Source organism: Gracilinanus agilis, chromosome 2 (genome assembly GCF_016433145.1).
Source record: "Gracilinanus agilis isolate LMUSP501 chromosome 2, AgileGrace, whole genome shotgun sequence".
NCBI lineage: Eukaryota > Metazoa > Chordata > Mammalia > Didelphimorphia > Didelphidae > Gracilinanus > Gracilinanus agilis.
This window is the reverse complement of record NC_058131.1, coordinates 463,303,315-463,317,561: the sequence shown is the minus strand read 5'-3', so window position 1 is coordinate 463,317,561 and position 14,247 is coordinate 463,303,315. Positions and strand designations below refer to the sequence as shown.

General features: G+C 34.3%; 1 protein-coding gene across 1 annotated transcript in view; it reads left to right on the top strand.

Moving 5' to 3' along the window:
* Positions 1 to 14,247, top strand: part of SYNE2 (spectrin repeat containing nuclear envelope protein 2) — a 419,774-nt gene that overhangs the window by 223,463 nt on the left and 182,064 nt on the right. The window contains exons 55-58 of the mRNA XM_044664857.1: positions 831 to 975; positions 3,156 to 3,374; positions 7,838 to 8,103; positions 8,776 to 8,944. Of these exons, the coding sequence (XP_044520792.1) occupies positions 831 to 975; positions 3,156 to 3,374; positions 7,838 to 8,103; positions 8,776 to 8,944 (799 nt within the window). The remainder of the gene's footprint in view (positions 1 to 830; positions 976 to 3,155; positions 3,375 to 7,837; positions 8,104 to 8,775; positions 8,945 to 14,247) is intronic.

Below are 14,247 nucleotides of genomic sequence, written 5' to 3'. Positions count from 1 at the left end.
CCTAGAATGCTCTCCCTCCTTATCCATACCTTTTAGAACCCTGAATTTCTCCATAACTCAGCTTAATGTATCATTTACTATAGAACTCTGTCTCAATTCCCCAGTTGCTATTGTCCTCCTTCCCAGAAATGGTTCTGCATTTACTTAACATATTTAAAAAATTTGCTCATCAGTGTACTTGTTATTCCTCCCACTCTTAATTTAATGCAAGCTTCTTAAGGGCAGAAATTATTTCATTTTTCTTCATATCTCCTGTATCTAATATTTGATTGACATTTAGCAAATTCTTATTGAAAATGATTGAATGGTTGCTATTTCCTGACTTGCTCCATGGCAAATTAAATACTGTATTTCAGGAACTAAATAGATATGTGTATGTGCATTAATGTATAATTGCACACATGTATATATTTAATGAGTAACAAAGGCTTATAGAAACACCATGTAATAAAGTCAGACTTTAGGATGGCTAAGAATAGTTCAAATGGACTATATAGGATCATAGAACTATAGAATTTTAAAGTTTGAAAGACACTTTGAGATCAAGTAGATACATGACAAACCAACAGAGGTGGTTGTAAGAATTTGGGTTCACCAGAGTATTTAACATCATTGTTAAAAATGACCAGGGGTGGGGGAACTAGGGATTCTTATCACATGAAATTGCTCACTGAATTTTTTTGGGAGACATACTTCCTCAAGTGCTATAGAATGGACCCCATAAGTCTTAAAAAAGATTTGAATTGTCAAGTTTTTGGTCCATTCAGTGTTCCAAAATCTTTCTTTTCTGTCTAATGAACTCATTTTCTTTACCAATTATGTATGTTTAGGTGCCTAAAGAACTATGAAAGCTACAACAAAATCAAACAAAAAATTTGTGCCAACTTGAACAAAGTGGAAAGGGGACTTCAGCAATCCATTTCCCAAGAGCCAATGTCTTACAGAGAAGCTTTGGAGCACTTGGAACAGAGCAAGGTAAATTGGATTCTAAAGTATCTAGTGTGTATATATGCCAAAGACTAGGGTGGGTGAATGAAGCTCATGATAAAATGCTTTACACACAAATAAAGGTAGATCTAAACAATTAGAGAAATATTAATTGCTCATGGGTAAGGTGAACTAATAATTGTAATAATTAATAAATACTTACCATGTATCAGGAACTTATTATCTCATTTCATCCTTATAACAACCTCAGGAGACAGGTGCTATTATCATCCCCATTTTACAGACCAAGAAACTGAGGCAGACAGCGGTTAAGTGAATTGCTTAGGGTTACAGAGCTAATAAGTATGTCTGAAGCCAAATTTTTAACTTGGGTCTTCTGGCTTTTGGCCTGATGCTCTATACATTGTGCCACTTACTTTATCCTGATGATGAGAAATAGAAAGTAATTATTATACTTTAATTTGATTAGGGTCCATTTGGATTTTTTAAATGATGGCTTATTATTTTCTATTAAAAACACTTTTTAGCAATGGCTCTTGTCTTTATATAAGAGTTATTTTTGGAAAGATGCACCCCCTCTCCAGATTAATGCCTCTCTTGTGAAAAAAGAAAAAAAATATCAAGCAAAAACATCTGCTAAAGTGATGACTTCTGAAATTATATGTAAAATTTTGCCCTACTAGTTCTTTACCTTTCTGAAGTATAAATATATTATCATATTTTCCAGAATTGTTCATTTTTCAGTTATTCAACTTTTTTTAGTAATTTTTTAATCTACATTATTGTAATCCTTTATAAATTGCTTTTTTGTGCTAATTTTTTCACTGCATAAATTCATGCAAACCTCTACATGTCTCTCTGAATTCCTTATGTTTATCATTCCTTGCTGCACAATAATAGTTCCTTTTGTTCATAAATCCCATACAAAATGTCTTCAGCCATTTTTCAAACATTGGACATCTAATTTGTTTTCAGTTCTTTGATGCTACAAAGAGTATTGCAGGGAATATCTTGAAATGTTAGGTAGCAGGAGAGGTAGACATGTAACATTTGCTTCTATCCGACTTCCTTGGGATATATGTGTGTGTGTATACACAAATATACACACACATATATAAACATGTAGTTATATATCATATAATTATATGTGTAATTAATATGTAGATTTATTCACATGTCTTTGCTACATAGATCTATCTTGATTCACCCATTACTATTACCCTCCTTCCCAGAAATGAGTTGGTATTTGCTTTATATATTTTTCAAATTGCTTGTCTGTTCTGTACATATTGTTTCGCCCACTCTCACTGAATACAAGTTTCTTGAGGGCAGGAATTATTAAATATACATACACATGTATGTAATAATGCAAAATAAAATATTATAGAAATAACATAATAAAGTCAGAGCTTCAGTATGGCTGGAAAGCCATTCAGATGGACTTTATAGGAGCATAGAACTATACAATTGTAAAGCTAAAAAGGAACCTGGAGATCAAGTAGATATATAATGTACACATACATACACACATATATTTAACTTTTGTTTTCTGTCTTTGACTTCCTCGCATATGCATGTATATGTTTATACATGCATAGATATATACACACATATCTCATAGTGAGGTTAAATGGTATAAACAGCTTAGTCACATTCCTTAAATAATTATTTATATTTATGTGTATAAATATAAATATGCTATGAATTTGGGATATATATATGCGTATATATATCCCAAACAAATTCATAGCTTCGCCATCAGTGTGATAGTCTTCTCTTCCCATTCTGTCAACTGGCTGCCCATATCACTCTCAATCCCTGGGATTTCTTCAGTGCTTAGGAGAAGCCTTTGTTCTGACCTTGCATGGTCTTTTGGGTTTATGTTCAGAGACCTATTTGATTCCTTATTATCCCTGACCCCAGTATCTTGCCCTATCTGGTTAAGCATCATTAGACATAGCATAAATGATCATGAATGACAAAAAAATGGAATTTGAGGTTTCAGTCCTTTGCCTTTATCATAGAACTTGTTCTTTATATTGAAATATAGATGCTTATGTGGACCATATAACCGATCCTATAATATGTAGGAAATATTTAAATAATAGCTTTCATTATGTTTCAATTTGTTTTCAATGTTAACTATAAATTAATGGAGAAAACTGTCACCAATCTCTCCCCCATTCTCTCTCTTTTTTTTCTTTAAGAATTTTGTGTCAGATCTTGTATCAACCCAGGAAGAACTAATGAAGCTACGACAAGACTTCAGATTTTTGAGACTTATGTGCACAGAAAATGACAGTATATGTCTGCTCAAAACTGTGTCAGCCCTGTGGGAGAGATGGCTGAGTTTGCTTGAGAATTCTAGAGAATGGGAAATGTACTGTGAAGAGCTGAAACAAGATTGGAAATTTGTCAGTGAAGAAGTGAGTGTTACTGTAAATTATATTGGCACTAAGAGTATATGCTGAAGATGTTTCTTTATTTGAATTTTATTTCTGTATACTATATCTTTAAGCTGATCTTTCCTATATCCAATTGCTTATGTCACATTTACATATGTCTTTACATAATAGCTCAAATTTATATTGGGCAAAAAGTTTTACAAATATGTGATCCTCACAACCCTGAAAAGTAGATGCATTTTGATCCCCATTTTACAGATGAGGAAATTGAGGCATAGAGAGGATTAAGGGACTTGCCCAATGTCACACAGCTACTGTTTTTTTTTAAATTCGGGTTTTCCTGACTCCAAATCTTGCACTTTATCCACTGTGTATATCATATATACATGTGTATATCATATACATATGAGCATATCATACACATATAGACAGCCTGAATACTCTTACAAAAACCCTTAATGGATTTTCTAAATTCTTTAATTATTTATATTTTGCATAACATCAGAGAATCAACATAGTGTAATGGGCAACTCTTTTAATATATTTTTACAGCTCATCAGGTCTATATTCAAACCGTTTCTAGGTTATTAAAATCTTCTGCACCATCTATAACTCACAATCACTTCCACACTATAATGATGCATAGTGAGAACAAGGAATGAAAATTTTGTATTGTGGACAGTAAATGGCAAGAATTTTTTTAAACTCTGGATTCAATTTAGCATAAGCATTTTCTGTTTCTCCTGACAATTATTAATTTCTAAAGGATTATGCCTCTCTCACATTGGACTTGGTGACCTCTGCAAACAAATATCCTTCATATAAAGTGAATTTTTGTTCATTTTTAATCATGATATTTCGTTGGTATTCAAGAGGTCAATTTCTCTATGCTTTTGAATAAAAACTAATAGAGTTTTATAGAATACATTCCTGGATCTAATTTTTAGCCAATTTTCTTTTAATTCTAGGGTTTTAACATTATCTAATTTGTACTCTCATTATGTAATGTATTATTTCTATTTTCCACCTAAAGTTTCCTCCCTTTTTTCTAGGTCATAACAAGATTGTAATGTCAACTGAACTAAACTGCTTTGGCAATATCCCTAAGTCCTTAAGTTAATGGCAAATATTTCTGCCCATAGCTCTCAGTCTCTCAAAATGACTAAAAGGAGGGTGATTTTGAAATATTATTTTACAAAAAATATGGATGGATTTGCTTATTTTTCATGTTCTTGCCCCTCTTCTTCCTCAAATCATGTAATCCTGAATGTAATGTAATCCAGATAATAGGACAAATGTCTTTAGGCTAGTGTATTTTTATAAGGCATATCCTTTCATACAAACTGCAGTTACCCATTTCAGAATTCCCAAGCCAGTCTTCATATATTTATTTTCAAAAGGCACTGATTAAGTGCTTCTTATGTGCTAAGCACCATACTGGGCCCTGAGGGAAATATAAGAATGACTTAGATTTTACTGAGAGAAATAAAATTTATACTGTTATGTATAATACCAAATTTTTGAAAACAATGCGATGTAATTTCTAAAGGAGGAGCAATTATATTTGGCTAGGTGAATCAAGAGTGGTTTCATGGAGGCCAGAGATATTTTAATTCCTCAAAAAGAAATAGGAATTCAATAGACAGAGATGGTAGGGAGGACGTTCTAAGGAATAACAAAAGGCAAACGAAGGGGGTGTAGAATGTTGGTAGACTGGAGAGTTGTCCAGCTTGTATAGAGTCCAGGGAAATGCATGAAGGAGAATAGTACAAGATAAGACTGGTAAAGTAGGCTGTGTAGGCTCCTAAATCAAGAAATTTGAACTTCAGTAGATATGTAGTAGAAAAGCCCAGATTTTTTAACCAGTTAAATGATTTAATCAGGTCTGTATGTTAGGAAGCTTACATCTGACCAGGGTATTTAAAAAGGAAATAGCTGGAGAAGAGAATTGCTTAGAAGTCTATTGTATGGTCCAGGTGAGAAGTGATATGAGTCTAGATAAAAAGAGATAGCCTTCATGTCACAATAAAGTAAGTGATGAGAGATTCCATAGAGGGATGGAGCAACCCCTTGCACCCCATACTTTTTTTTAAATCATACTTGTTGGGGGCAACTGGGTAGCTCAGTGGATTGAGAATCAGGCCTCGAGACGGGAGGTCTTGGGTTCAATCCGACCTCAGACACTTCCTAGCTGTGTGACCCTGGGCAAGTCACTTGACCCCCATTGCCCACCCTTACCATTCTTCCACCTAGGAGCCAATGCACAGAAGTTAAGGGTTTAAAAAATAAATTATATACCTGTTTATAAAGTGTATATATATATATATACGTATACATACATACATACATACATATATATATATATAAAGTAAGAATCACCAGTGTTCCACATAGGAGGTGATGGGAAAGAGTACCTTAAGACAGCCACCTTATATCAAAGGTCTTTTCCTTTGTCTTTTCTAGTAGAGGTTGATGTCATTATCTGACACAGAGGTGAACAGATTCTGGGGGACTGAGTCACACTTACCAAGCTTATAAATGACGTATGTAAATGTCAATTATTCATTCATTTGCAAGGTAGCTACTGAATCTACTTTTTTTTTTTAACCCTTAACTTCTGTGCATTGGCTCCTAGGTGGAAGAATGGTAAGGGTGGGCAATGGGGGTCAAGTGACTTGCCCAGGATTTGAACCTAGGACCTCCTGTCTCCAGGCCTGGCTCTCAATCCACTGAGCTACCCAGCTGCCCCTGAATCTACTTTTGAGCTTTTATACAATATAGTGTCCCAAGTCTTAGTGCTTTTAAGGCTAAATAGGATTACTTATTGGCAGACTGTTAGGCCTTCCTTTTTATAGTTTCTTATTTGCATTTGTGGAGCAAGTGGGTGGAACACTGGGTAGTACACAAAGAAGGAGTAAGACATTACTGGAAACTGAGTGAATAATAACAAATTGCTTTTGCAACTGTTGGCAGTCATTTTTTCACTAAAATTAGTATACTTACCATCCTCTAGCAGTTAAGTTAAAGTTTTTCTTTTATCTACCCCACCACTTCTCATTTGCTGAACATCCAGCCAGCCCAACTTCTTAGACTTCTTAGACTTCTTAGACTTGTATGCTAGAAATGAGTATATAAATATCTCACACCACATATACCAATAAGGTCTAAATGACTGTGTGATCTAAATATTATAATTATGTATTATAAAAATTAGACAACAGAAAGACATCTCCTTTACAACTATGTGGGATGGTAGGGGAGTTCTAAACTGAACAATGGATAGAGGTTATCATAAAGACAAAGTAGGCAATTTTGATTGCATAAAATTAAAGTTTTACAAGTGCTGCTAGGAAAAAAGAAAATGTCAAATAAAAAAATTTTATGGTATATATCTTAGATAAATATAACTTTGTAGCATTTATCTTAGATAAAAATATGATATCCAAGCTACATAGAAAACAGAGACATATATAAAAGATAAGTAATCTAAGGGTAGGAATAAGTGGTTTTCAAAAGAAGGATTTTGAACTGTCAACAATCATATGAAAAATAATACAAATCACTAACAATAATAGGCATTTAAAATTAAAAGAATTCTTGAGATTTTACCTCCCATTCATCAAATTGCCAGTTGACAAAAGATAGAGTCAATGAAAAAAAAAAAAAAGATAGAGTCGATGTTGGAAATGTTTTAGGAAGACACGTATATTACTTGTCTCTAAAGAAAATACTATATTAAAACTCATTGTGGTTGGTCAACATCTTGCAAATTAATAATTGGCATTATGGTTTATAGAAGTCATTTTGAATTCTGTGGGACAACTCAATTAGCCGTTTATATTCTTTGACTCAGCATTTCCATGATTAGGCATGTGCTGCAAATAGGTCACATATATACAAAAAATATTCATAGCAATAATCTTTCTGGTAGTAAAAAAAATGGTGGAACAAAGCAAATGTCATTAATTGGAAGAATAACCATATTCTAACAGAATATTATTGCCTCCTGTAAGGAAGGGTGTTTTGAAATATCTGTATAATTTCTTCCTAGCTAATACATAAAGAGTGGAAGTTACGTTTATAATTTTACTTCACAAACTTTCATTTTATCCAACAATGTCCCAAGTCTTTGTGCAGTCTTAAGTTTTAATAGATTAAAAAACCAAAATGATTATTTAACCAAAATAGCTATTTTTTAAGACTTCAATAAGACTTTGGGGGTAAATTCACATGTGATGTATTAATTTGTTTGGAAGATGTTCTGGGGCTTTTGAAAACTAATGTGGACAAACAGCTAAATCAAAGTTCCTTCAGTTAATTTGGAAAACCAGAATTACAGTCAGCAAGGAATTGCATATACTCGATGCCTGATATGACTTTTCCAAAATAAGGAATTCTTAAAAACAGCCTGTGTTGTTATGACCATCAGAATGATTTCTTTGGTTGACAAAACCAACATCTTAATCTTTACCTTATTGTCCTAGATTGAACGGGAAGCAATTATTTTAGATAACCTCCAAGAAGAATTCCCTGAGAGTACCAAACCAAAAGAAGCAGCCACCAACAAGGAACTTTCTGAAGCTCTTGAATGTTTCTGTCAATATGAGGAGAACCTGGAGAGGGAACAGATGCTATTTACTTTACTTCTTCACCGGATAAAGAATATCCTGAATGTTCCTGAAAGTTTAGAAATAACTGAATCTGTTCCAGTATTGCAAGAGATTAGGGCCATGCAAGATCGATGTACCAAGTAAGATCCAGTTACCTAAGACATAATAAAGTAACAATGTAAAGTATATATTTTAAATATTGAATTGAATTAAATTTAGACTTTCTTAATAATGTAATAATAGGTTAGAACCAATTCTCAATAATGTAGATAAAACAGAATCATTAATGAATGGGTGGCATATAAGAGATTGGAAAGATTAATGCTACATTTGATGGGAAAATACTCTTCCCTGGTATTGCTCTGGATACAGGATCGATCTGCAAGTTTTGTCTGGTGGACATATCCTGTTTAAAAGGAAATAGAGATGAAGGATGGGGGTTTTCTTTCTAAAGATGGCTTACCTAATTTGACTTAGTATATATCCTCAAGTCATCTTTTGTAGCAGGTTCCAGGCTTGCTAGGATTCCATGGTAAAAAAAAAAAAATGAAAGAGAAATTATATAGCTAGAGTATAGAAATTGGAAAAGAAAAAAACCTTGAGAAAGATTTTGTTTGGATTACTATCCATAATGATGATATATATGTATGTCTGTATACATATATAGGTATAATATCTTTATTCAGAAAAAAAGGTTACTGTGGGTAAGAAGTTGGTATTTTGTTAATTATTCAACTAAAACAATTCTTCACAAAAAAGGGGAAAGGAAAACTACTTAAGTTCTCTTTGAAACTGTTTTTTATATGTTTTAGGCTCTCTCAGAAAGCTCAAGCAAATAAGGAATCGATACAGTTAGAGATTGAAGAGAGAAATAACGTCAGTAAAGAAATAATTTCTTTGAAGAGTTCATTGGAAAAAATGAGAGCCACTTTCCATGATATGGCATTAGAAGAACACCCAGAAAAGGAAAATCATTTGGAGGTTAGTGATAGGTCATTGGATATGGGGAGTAATGCAGTGTGATTTCATTTGCAAGAGGCAAGTGCTTTATTCTGGTGAAGAAATCTGTCCCTGTGAGTTGTATGCAGTGGTGTGCGGGTAAATGTTTAATATCTGATTCCTAGAAATAATTGTATGCATGACACACATTTAGGTTTAATCTGCACTATTAATATTTTCTCCATCATGTTCTGAAATCTAAACAATCAACAAAACAATAAATCCAGCTCTGTTATGTAGAGTTTACCAGTTTCCATGGTGTAAGTGCTTACACTGAAAATTTAATAATCAGCCTGGTTCAAACTGGCTTCAGCATAGCCTTGGATATATGATGAATATATTTTGGTAAACATGAATCTATCTCTATAGCTTGCCACTTATGTACTATGGTAAATGAGGTATAACAGAACTTATTTTTTAAAGTGGGAGACAGGAGGAACTGTAACTAATAAGACGATGTGATTTTCACCTTGATTAGGAATGAAAAAGCTGAAAAGGAATTTGGGAGAACACATGAGTTCCTACACTGATGTTCCTCATCTCCTTAACACATTTCTATCTTTGTTTTCCTCTTCTCTTGCCTTTTGGTCTTTGAGAAAGATCTCTATAGTTATACCCTAGCAGGAAAGATAAAATATACAAATAGCTATAATACAAGCCATAGATGATTGGTGCCATAGGAATAGCACAGGTAAATTGCTGAAGGAGTTCAGAGGAGGAAGAAATCATTTGGGACTGCATTGTGAAGGAGGTGGTATTTGAACTGCTCTGGAAAAGTGGCTGGAATTTCTATACATTAAAAGTGTGGGGAAGATTAGATTAGACGTAAGGTAATGATTAGCACAGATAAAAAATAAGTGAATTGCTAGTCTTCCATTTTCCTTTTTTAGGGAACTAGTGGGAAAAACACATTCACTTCATATATTTGATATGCAGGGTTTATTAAGGGCCTTATAGAATATTCTGTAGTCCAAATAACCTTTGAGTTTTGTTTGTTTCTTTTTAGTATTTTTTCAGTTTACTATTTTCTAAGCTTTACTAAATTCTACTAATTTTACTATTTTCTTTCTTTACTAAATTCCATTTACTCTAAGTAATATTATCTATTCTCACTCCCACATAGAGGGTAGACAGGGATTCAAGACAGATTCTTGTATTTCTAAGCTGGTGTACAACATTTCAGGCACGGAAGTAACTTGCTCCTATAATATCTGTAGTTCACTAAGAAAAGTATTTTGTTGTTTTTACATTTTGTATGGTGTGCATTTATTTATCTAATCCATGTTTTTTTCTCAGTAATAAAATATAAGGTCTCTGAAGGCTGGGACTGCTTTATTTTTTTGCCTTTTGATCTCAGCCTAGCATAGTGCCTAGGCATTTAATAAATTATATAAACGGAATTGAAACTAATATAGACCCTTGAAAGGGAATATTGCGGTTATATTGTTAATGCCATTCAGTTGTGTCTGTTGTACAGGATAATGCCCTTTGAACTTCAAGATCTCCCTCCTGTTATTTTGTCTCTTTTTGATTCCCTCTCCCTTTTCCTACAATAGTTGTTCGAAATCTTTGTGTCCTCAAAACCCTACATGCAACCCACCCTTCTCTCCTGTTGATAGCTGATGCTGTTGATTTCTATTTTACTAAGACTTCATTTTTCCATTTCTCTGTTTTCTGCATATTCAACATAATTTATGGCACAATAATATTCCATAACATTTCACAATATATGCCATAATTTGTTCAGCTACACTCCAATGAGTGAATACCTATTTTGTTTCCAAACTCTGAATTTCAAAAACTAAACTCATCATGTTTGCCCAAAATTGACCCTTTTCCTAACTTCCTTATTTTTGTTAATGCCATATCTTTTAACCTTACTCCACTGGCAAGAGGGTAATTTTGTATCTTCTTCCCCTAGCTCAGTTGATATAGTGATAAGAAGTAACCAAGTATTTCTATGTTAACAGTGTTAAATACTCTATTATCTATTTAAGAAATATTAACATCTCTCAGAATCAGAAGGAAGCAATGCCGTTAGACAAAGGGAAAGAAAGGCTATGTTATTGAAGGTCTTTAAATAACTTAACCTTAGAGACAGTTTAGCAATCTGAGGGCACTAGAGAGAGAACCAGCAACTGGGAAAGAATGATTCTTCCAGTTTTGATGCAGAGAGATTTGGGGCACTCTCCTTCCCTTCCCATTTGTCATGTCCTCCAGCCTTAGAGGTACTTACCTGGAGAGAGACACCCCATAAAAGTCTGTCATTTTGACAGTCATTTCAAGAGAGTTTGGGACACAGGTGAGAAAACAGACTCTATGTAATTTACAGCTCTTTGCCTTTAAAAAGAGGTATATACTCTATCAGGAATTGTCATGAACTCCTTTGATTAGTAGTCATCTAAATCCTATAACTGCCTTCTCAGAATAATATTTTTAATGCATAAAATGGCTTACATAGGATTACAAAGGAAACCATTTATATTGCATCTATTATCCAAATTTTTTTTAAACTCACAGACCCCATGTTAAGAGCTCCTGCTATAAATAGAAATGAATACAGAGAGGCAGTCCACTTAAGGCTAAAATGACTACAGAAGCCTAACCCCTGTAGATCTATCAATAGACCCAAGAAAACTACTACTGGCAATTGAGAGTTGGACTATAGAGAAGGGATTTGGAGGTCCCATAGTTCCAGAGTTGTAAGTTCTCTTGGCCTTATTATGATTATGTACCAGCTTCACTATCATTATACTCTACTTGAGCATATTCTTCCCAATATATTATGTGTATTTGGGGAAAAGTGCACTGTACATTATTGGGGATGGGAGAATATTTTATAGCTTATGCTTCTACCTTGCCCTTATTAAGAGCTAATTGTGCCTGCCAACTTATTATGAATAAGAAACATGATCTATAGTACTAAGGATCTATATCTTTAGGGTACTCTAGAACCTCTGGCATTAGCAGATAGGATGGCTCAACCCAACACTACAAGTTGCCAGTGTATCCTACAGAGAGTATTGTACCATCATTCTCTGCAAAACTTTACTATCATTTTTTTTTAAAACCCTTGGAAGGGGCAGCTGGGTAGCTCAGTGGATTGAGAGCCAGGCCTAGAGACGGGAGGTCCTAGGTTCAAATCTGGTATCAGACACTTTCCAGCTGTGTGACCCTGGGCAAGTCACTTGACCCTCATTGCCTACCCTTACCTACCACTCTTCTGCCTTGGAGCCAATACACAGTATTTACTCCAAGACGGAAGGTAAGGGTTATTAAAAAGAAACAACAACAAACCCTTACCTTCTTTCTTAGAATCAACACTCAGTATTTGTTCTAAGGCAGAAGAGTGATAAGGGCTGGGCAATGGGGGTTAAGTGACTTGCCCAGAGTCACACAGCTAGGAAGTGTCTGAGGTCACATTTGAACCCAGGACCTCCTGTCTCTAGGCCTGGCTCTCAATCCACTGAACCACCCAGCTGCCCCCTTTACTATCATTATTGATGACTTCGGCCTGACTTTACTATGTGCATCTAGCTGCTAAGTCCTCTCAAATGTATTTTTGCAATATTACTCAAATCTATACTGCCCTTTTATTTCCCATTGACAAAATGCCAATCCAGCCCTCTTTACCTCTGTCTATAATATCATAGCAGCCTCCTAATTGGTTTTCCTAACTCCCATCTTTCTTCACTCCATTCCTATATGATGCTACCATTGGATTAATCTCCTTAATGTCTGTTTCTGATCTCAACTTAATCATTCGACTTTCTTACTATTCTCCTTTACAAATGTATGTAACACTTTATCTGAAATGGACTATTCTTAATCCCTTTGCATCTGCATTTCCCCAACTATATCAAAAATTCCTACAGTGAAGAGATCATGTTTTATGTCATTTATTTTTGTATCTTCCTGGGTGTCCTTCAAGCTATGGACTTAATAAACTTTTGACAATTTAATTGGGAAGAGAAATGACAATTTTGAATTACTTCTTTTCTAAAGGTGTTATGTATACTATAAATGACATAAGGATTTGTATGTAATAAAAAAGAACACATGTCAAAATAGATTTCAGCAATGAATCAGACCTATATCTTTATCCTATGGTAATTAGCAAATACTATCCTCAAGCATCAAGATAACTTGCATATACTAGATCTGTTCTAATGGCCATGAAGGCGGCTGAAGTAGGCACTGTCAGAAGTGAAGATGCCAAGGTCATCTACTACATCCTGGGCCATCACCAGTTGTCCTTTTTGTCTTGACTTGGATGATTCTGGAAGAGAGAATGAAGCTGATGACTGTGCAATTCTGCCTCATTTAACTCCAAATCACACTCAAGTCAAAACATTACTCATGATGTCATTGATTCTCTTTAAAAAACAACTGATTTTAGACTTGGTTTTTTTTCCCACCTAGCTGTGGAACATAGTGTTTTATATCAAACATGGGACTGCCCACACAATGAGGTTCCCTTAGGAACTAATTTCTTTCACCACTGGAAATATAGACACAATGGTACCTCTTTCTGACTAGAAGAGTTTTCTCTTCTTGTAACTATCTCCAATCAGTTTTTCAGATGCATTCAAAAGTTGTATGTTGTTTGTAACCAGAGCTGTTTTGTTACAATATATTGTGAGAGGAAACTTGATTTCACTTATTCAGGGGATCATCATGGGAAAAGCATCAATGTGGACTCTGAATGAAGTCCTCTTGGATTAGATATAAGCGACATGAAAGATTACATAATTATGTGGCATCTTAGACCCCCAAACCCTAACTTTGTCTGAATTACCAGGATAATTACATAACTTTCTATTGAACTTTGCTTGTATAGAGCTGGCTGGTACTAAAGATAAAAGATGAGGGCTTGGTGTAGTCCAAAGTAAAAAAGTAACTCAATGATAGATCATTTAAATCTTTTAAATCATTTAATTTTGTAATTTAAATTCATTTAAATCATTTAAAATTGTAATTGTTCTTCAAAGCAATGCCTTGGTCCATTAACAAGATTAATAACTAATTCTTCCTCAAATAGTGACTATCAGAAAAGGCTACTGTAAAGCTATAAAGTATTTTTCCACCTGATCTTCGGGAAAGTTTCCCAAACAAATGAGTTTCTGCAAGGCGAACTTAGATCAGATTTTCTTTCTAGGCCACAACCAATAGACTGTTTGTTCAAGTTGCTTTTATCTCTTAAAACCCACATTCTTCCTGTGGAACTGGAACCCTTGGTTTTGAAAGAAGCTGGGCTTACTGTGCTGTATAATTACATGAAAGCA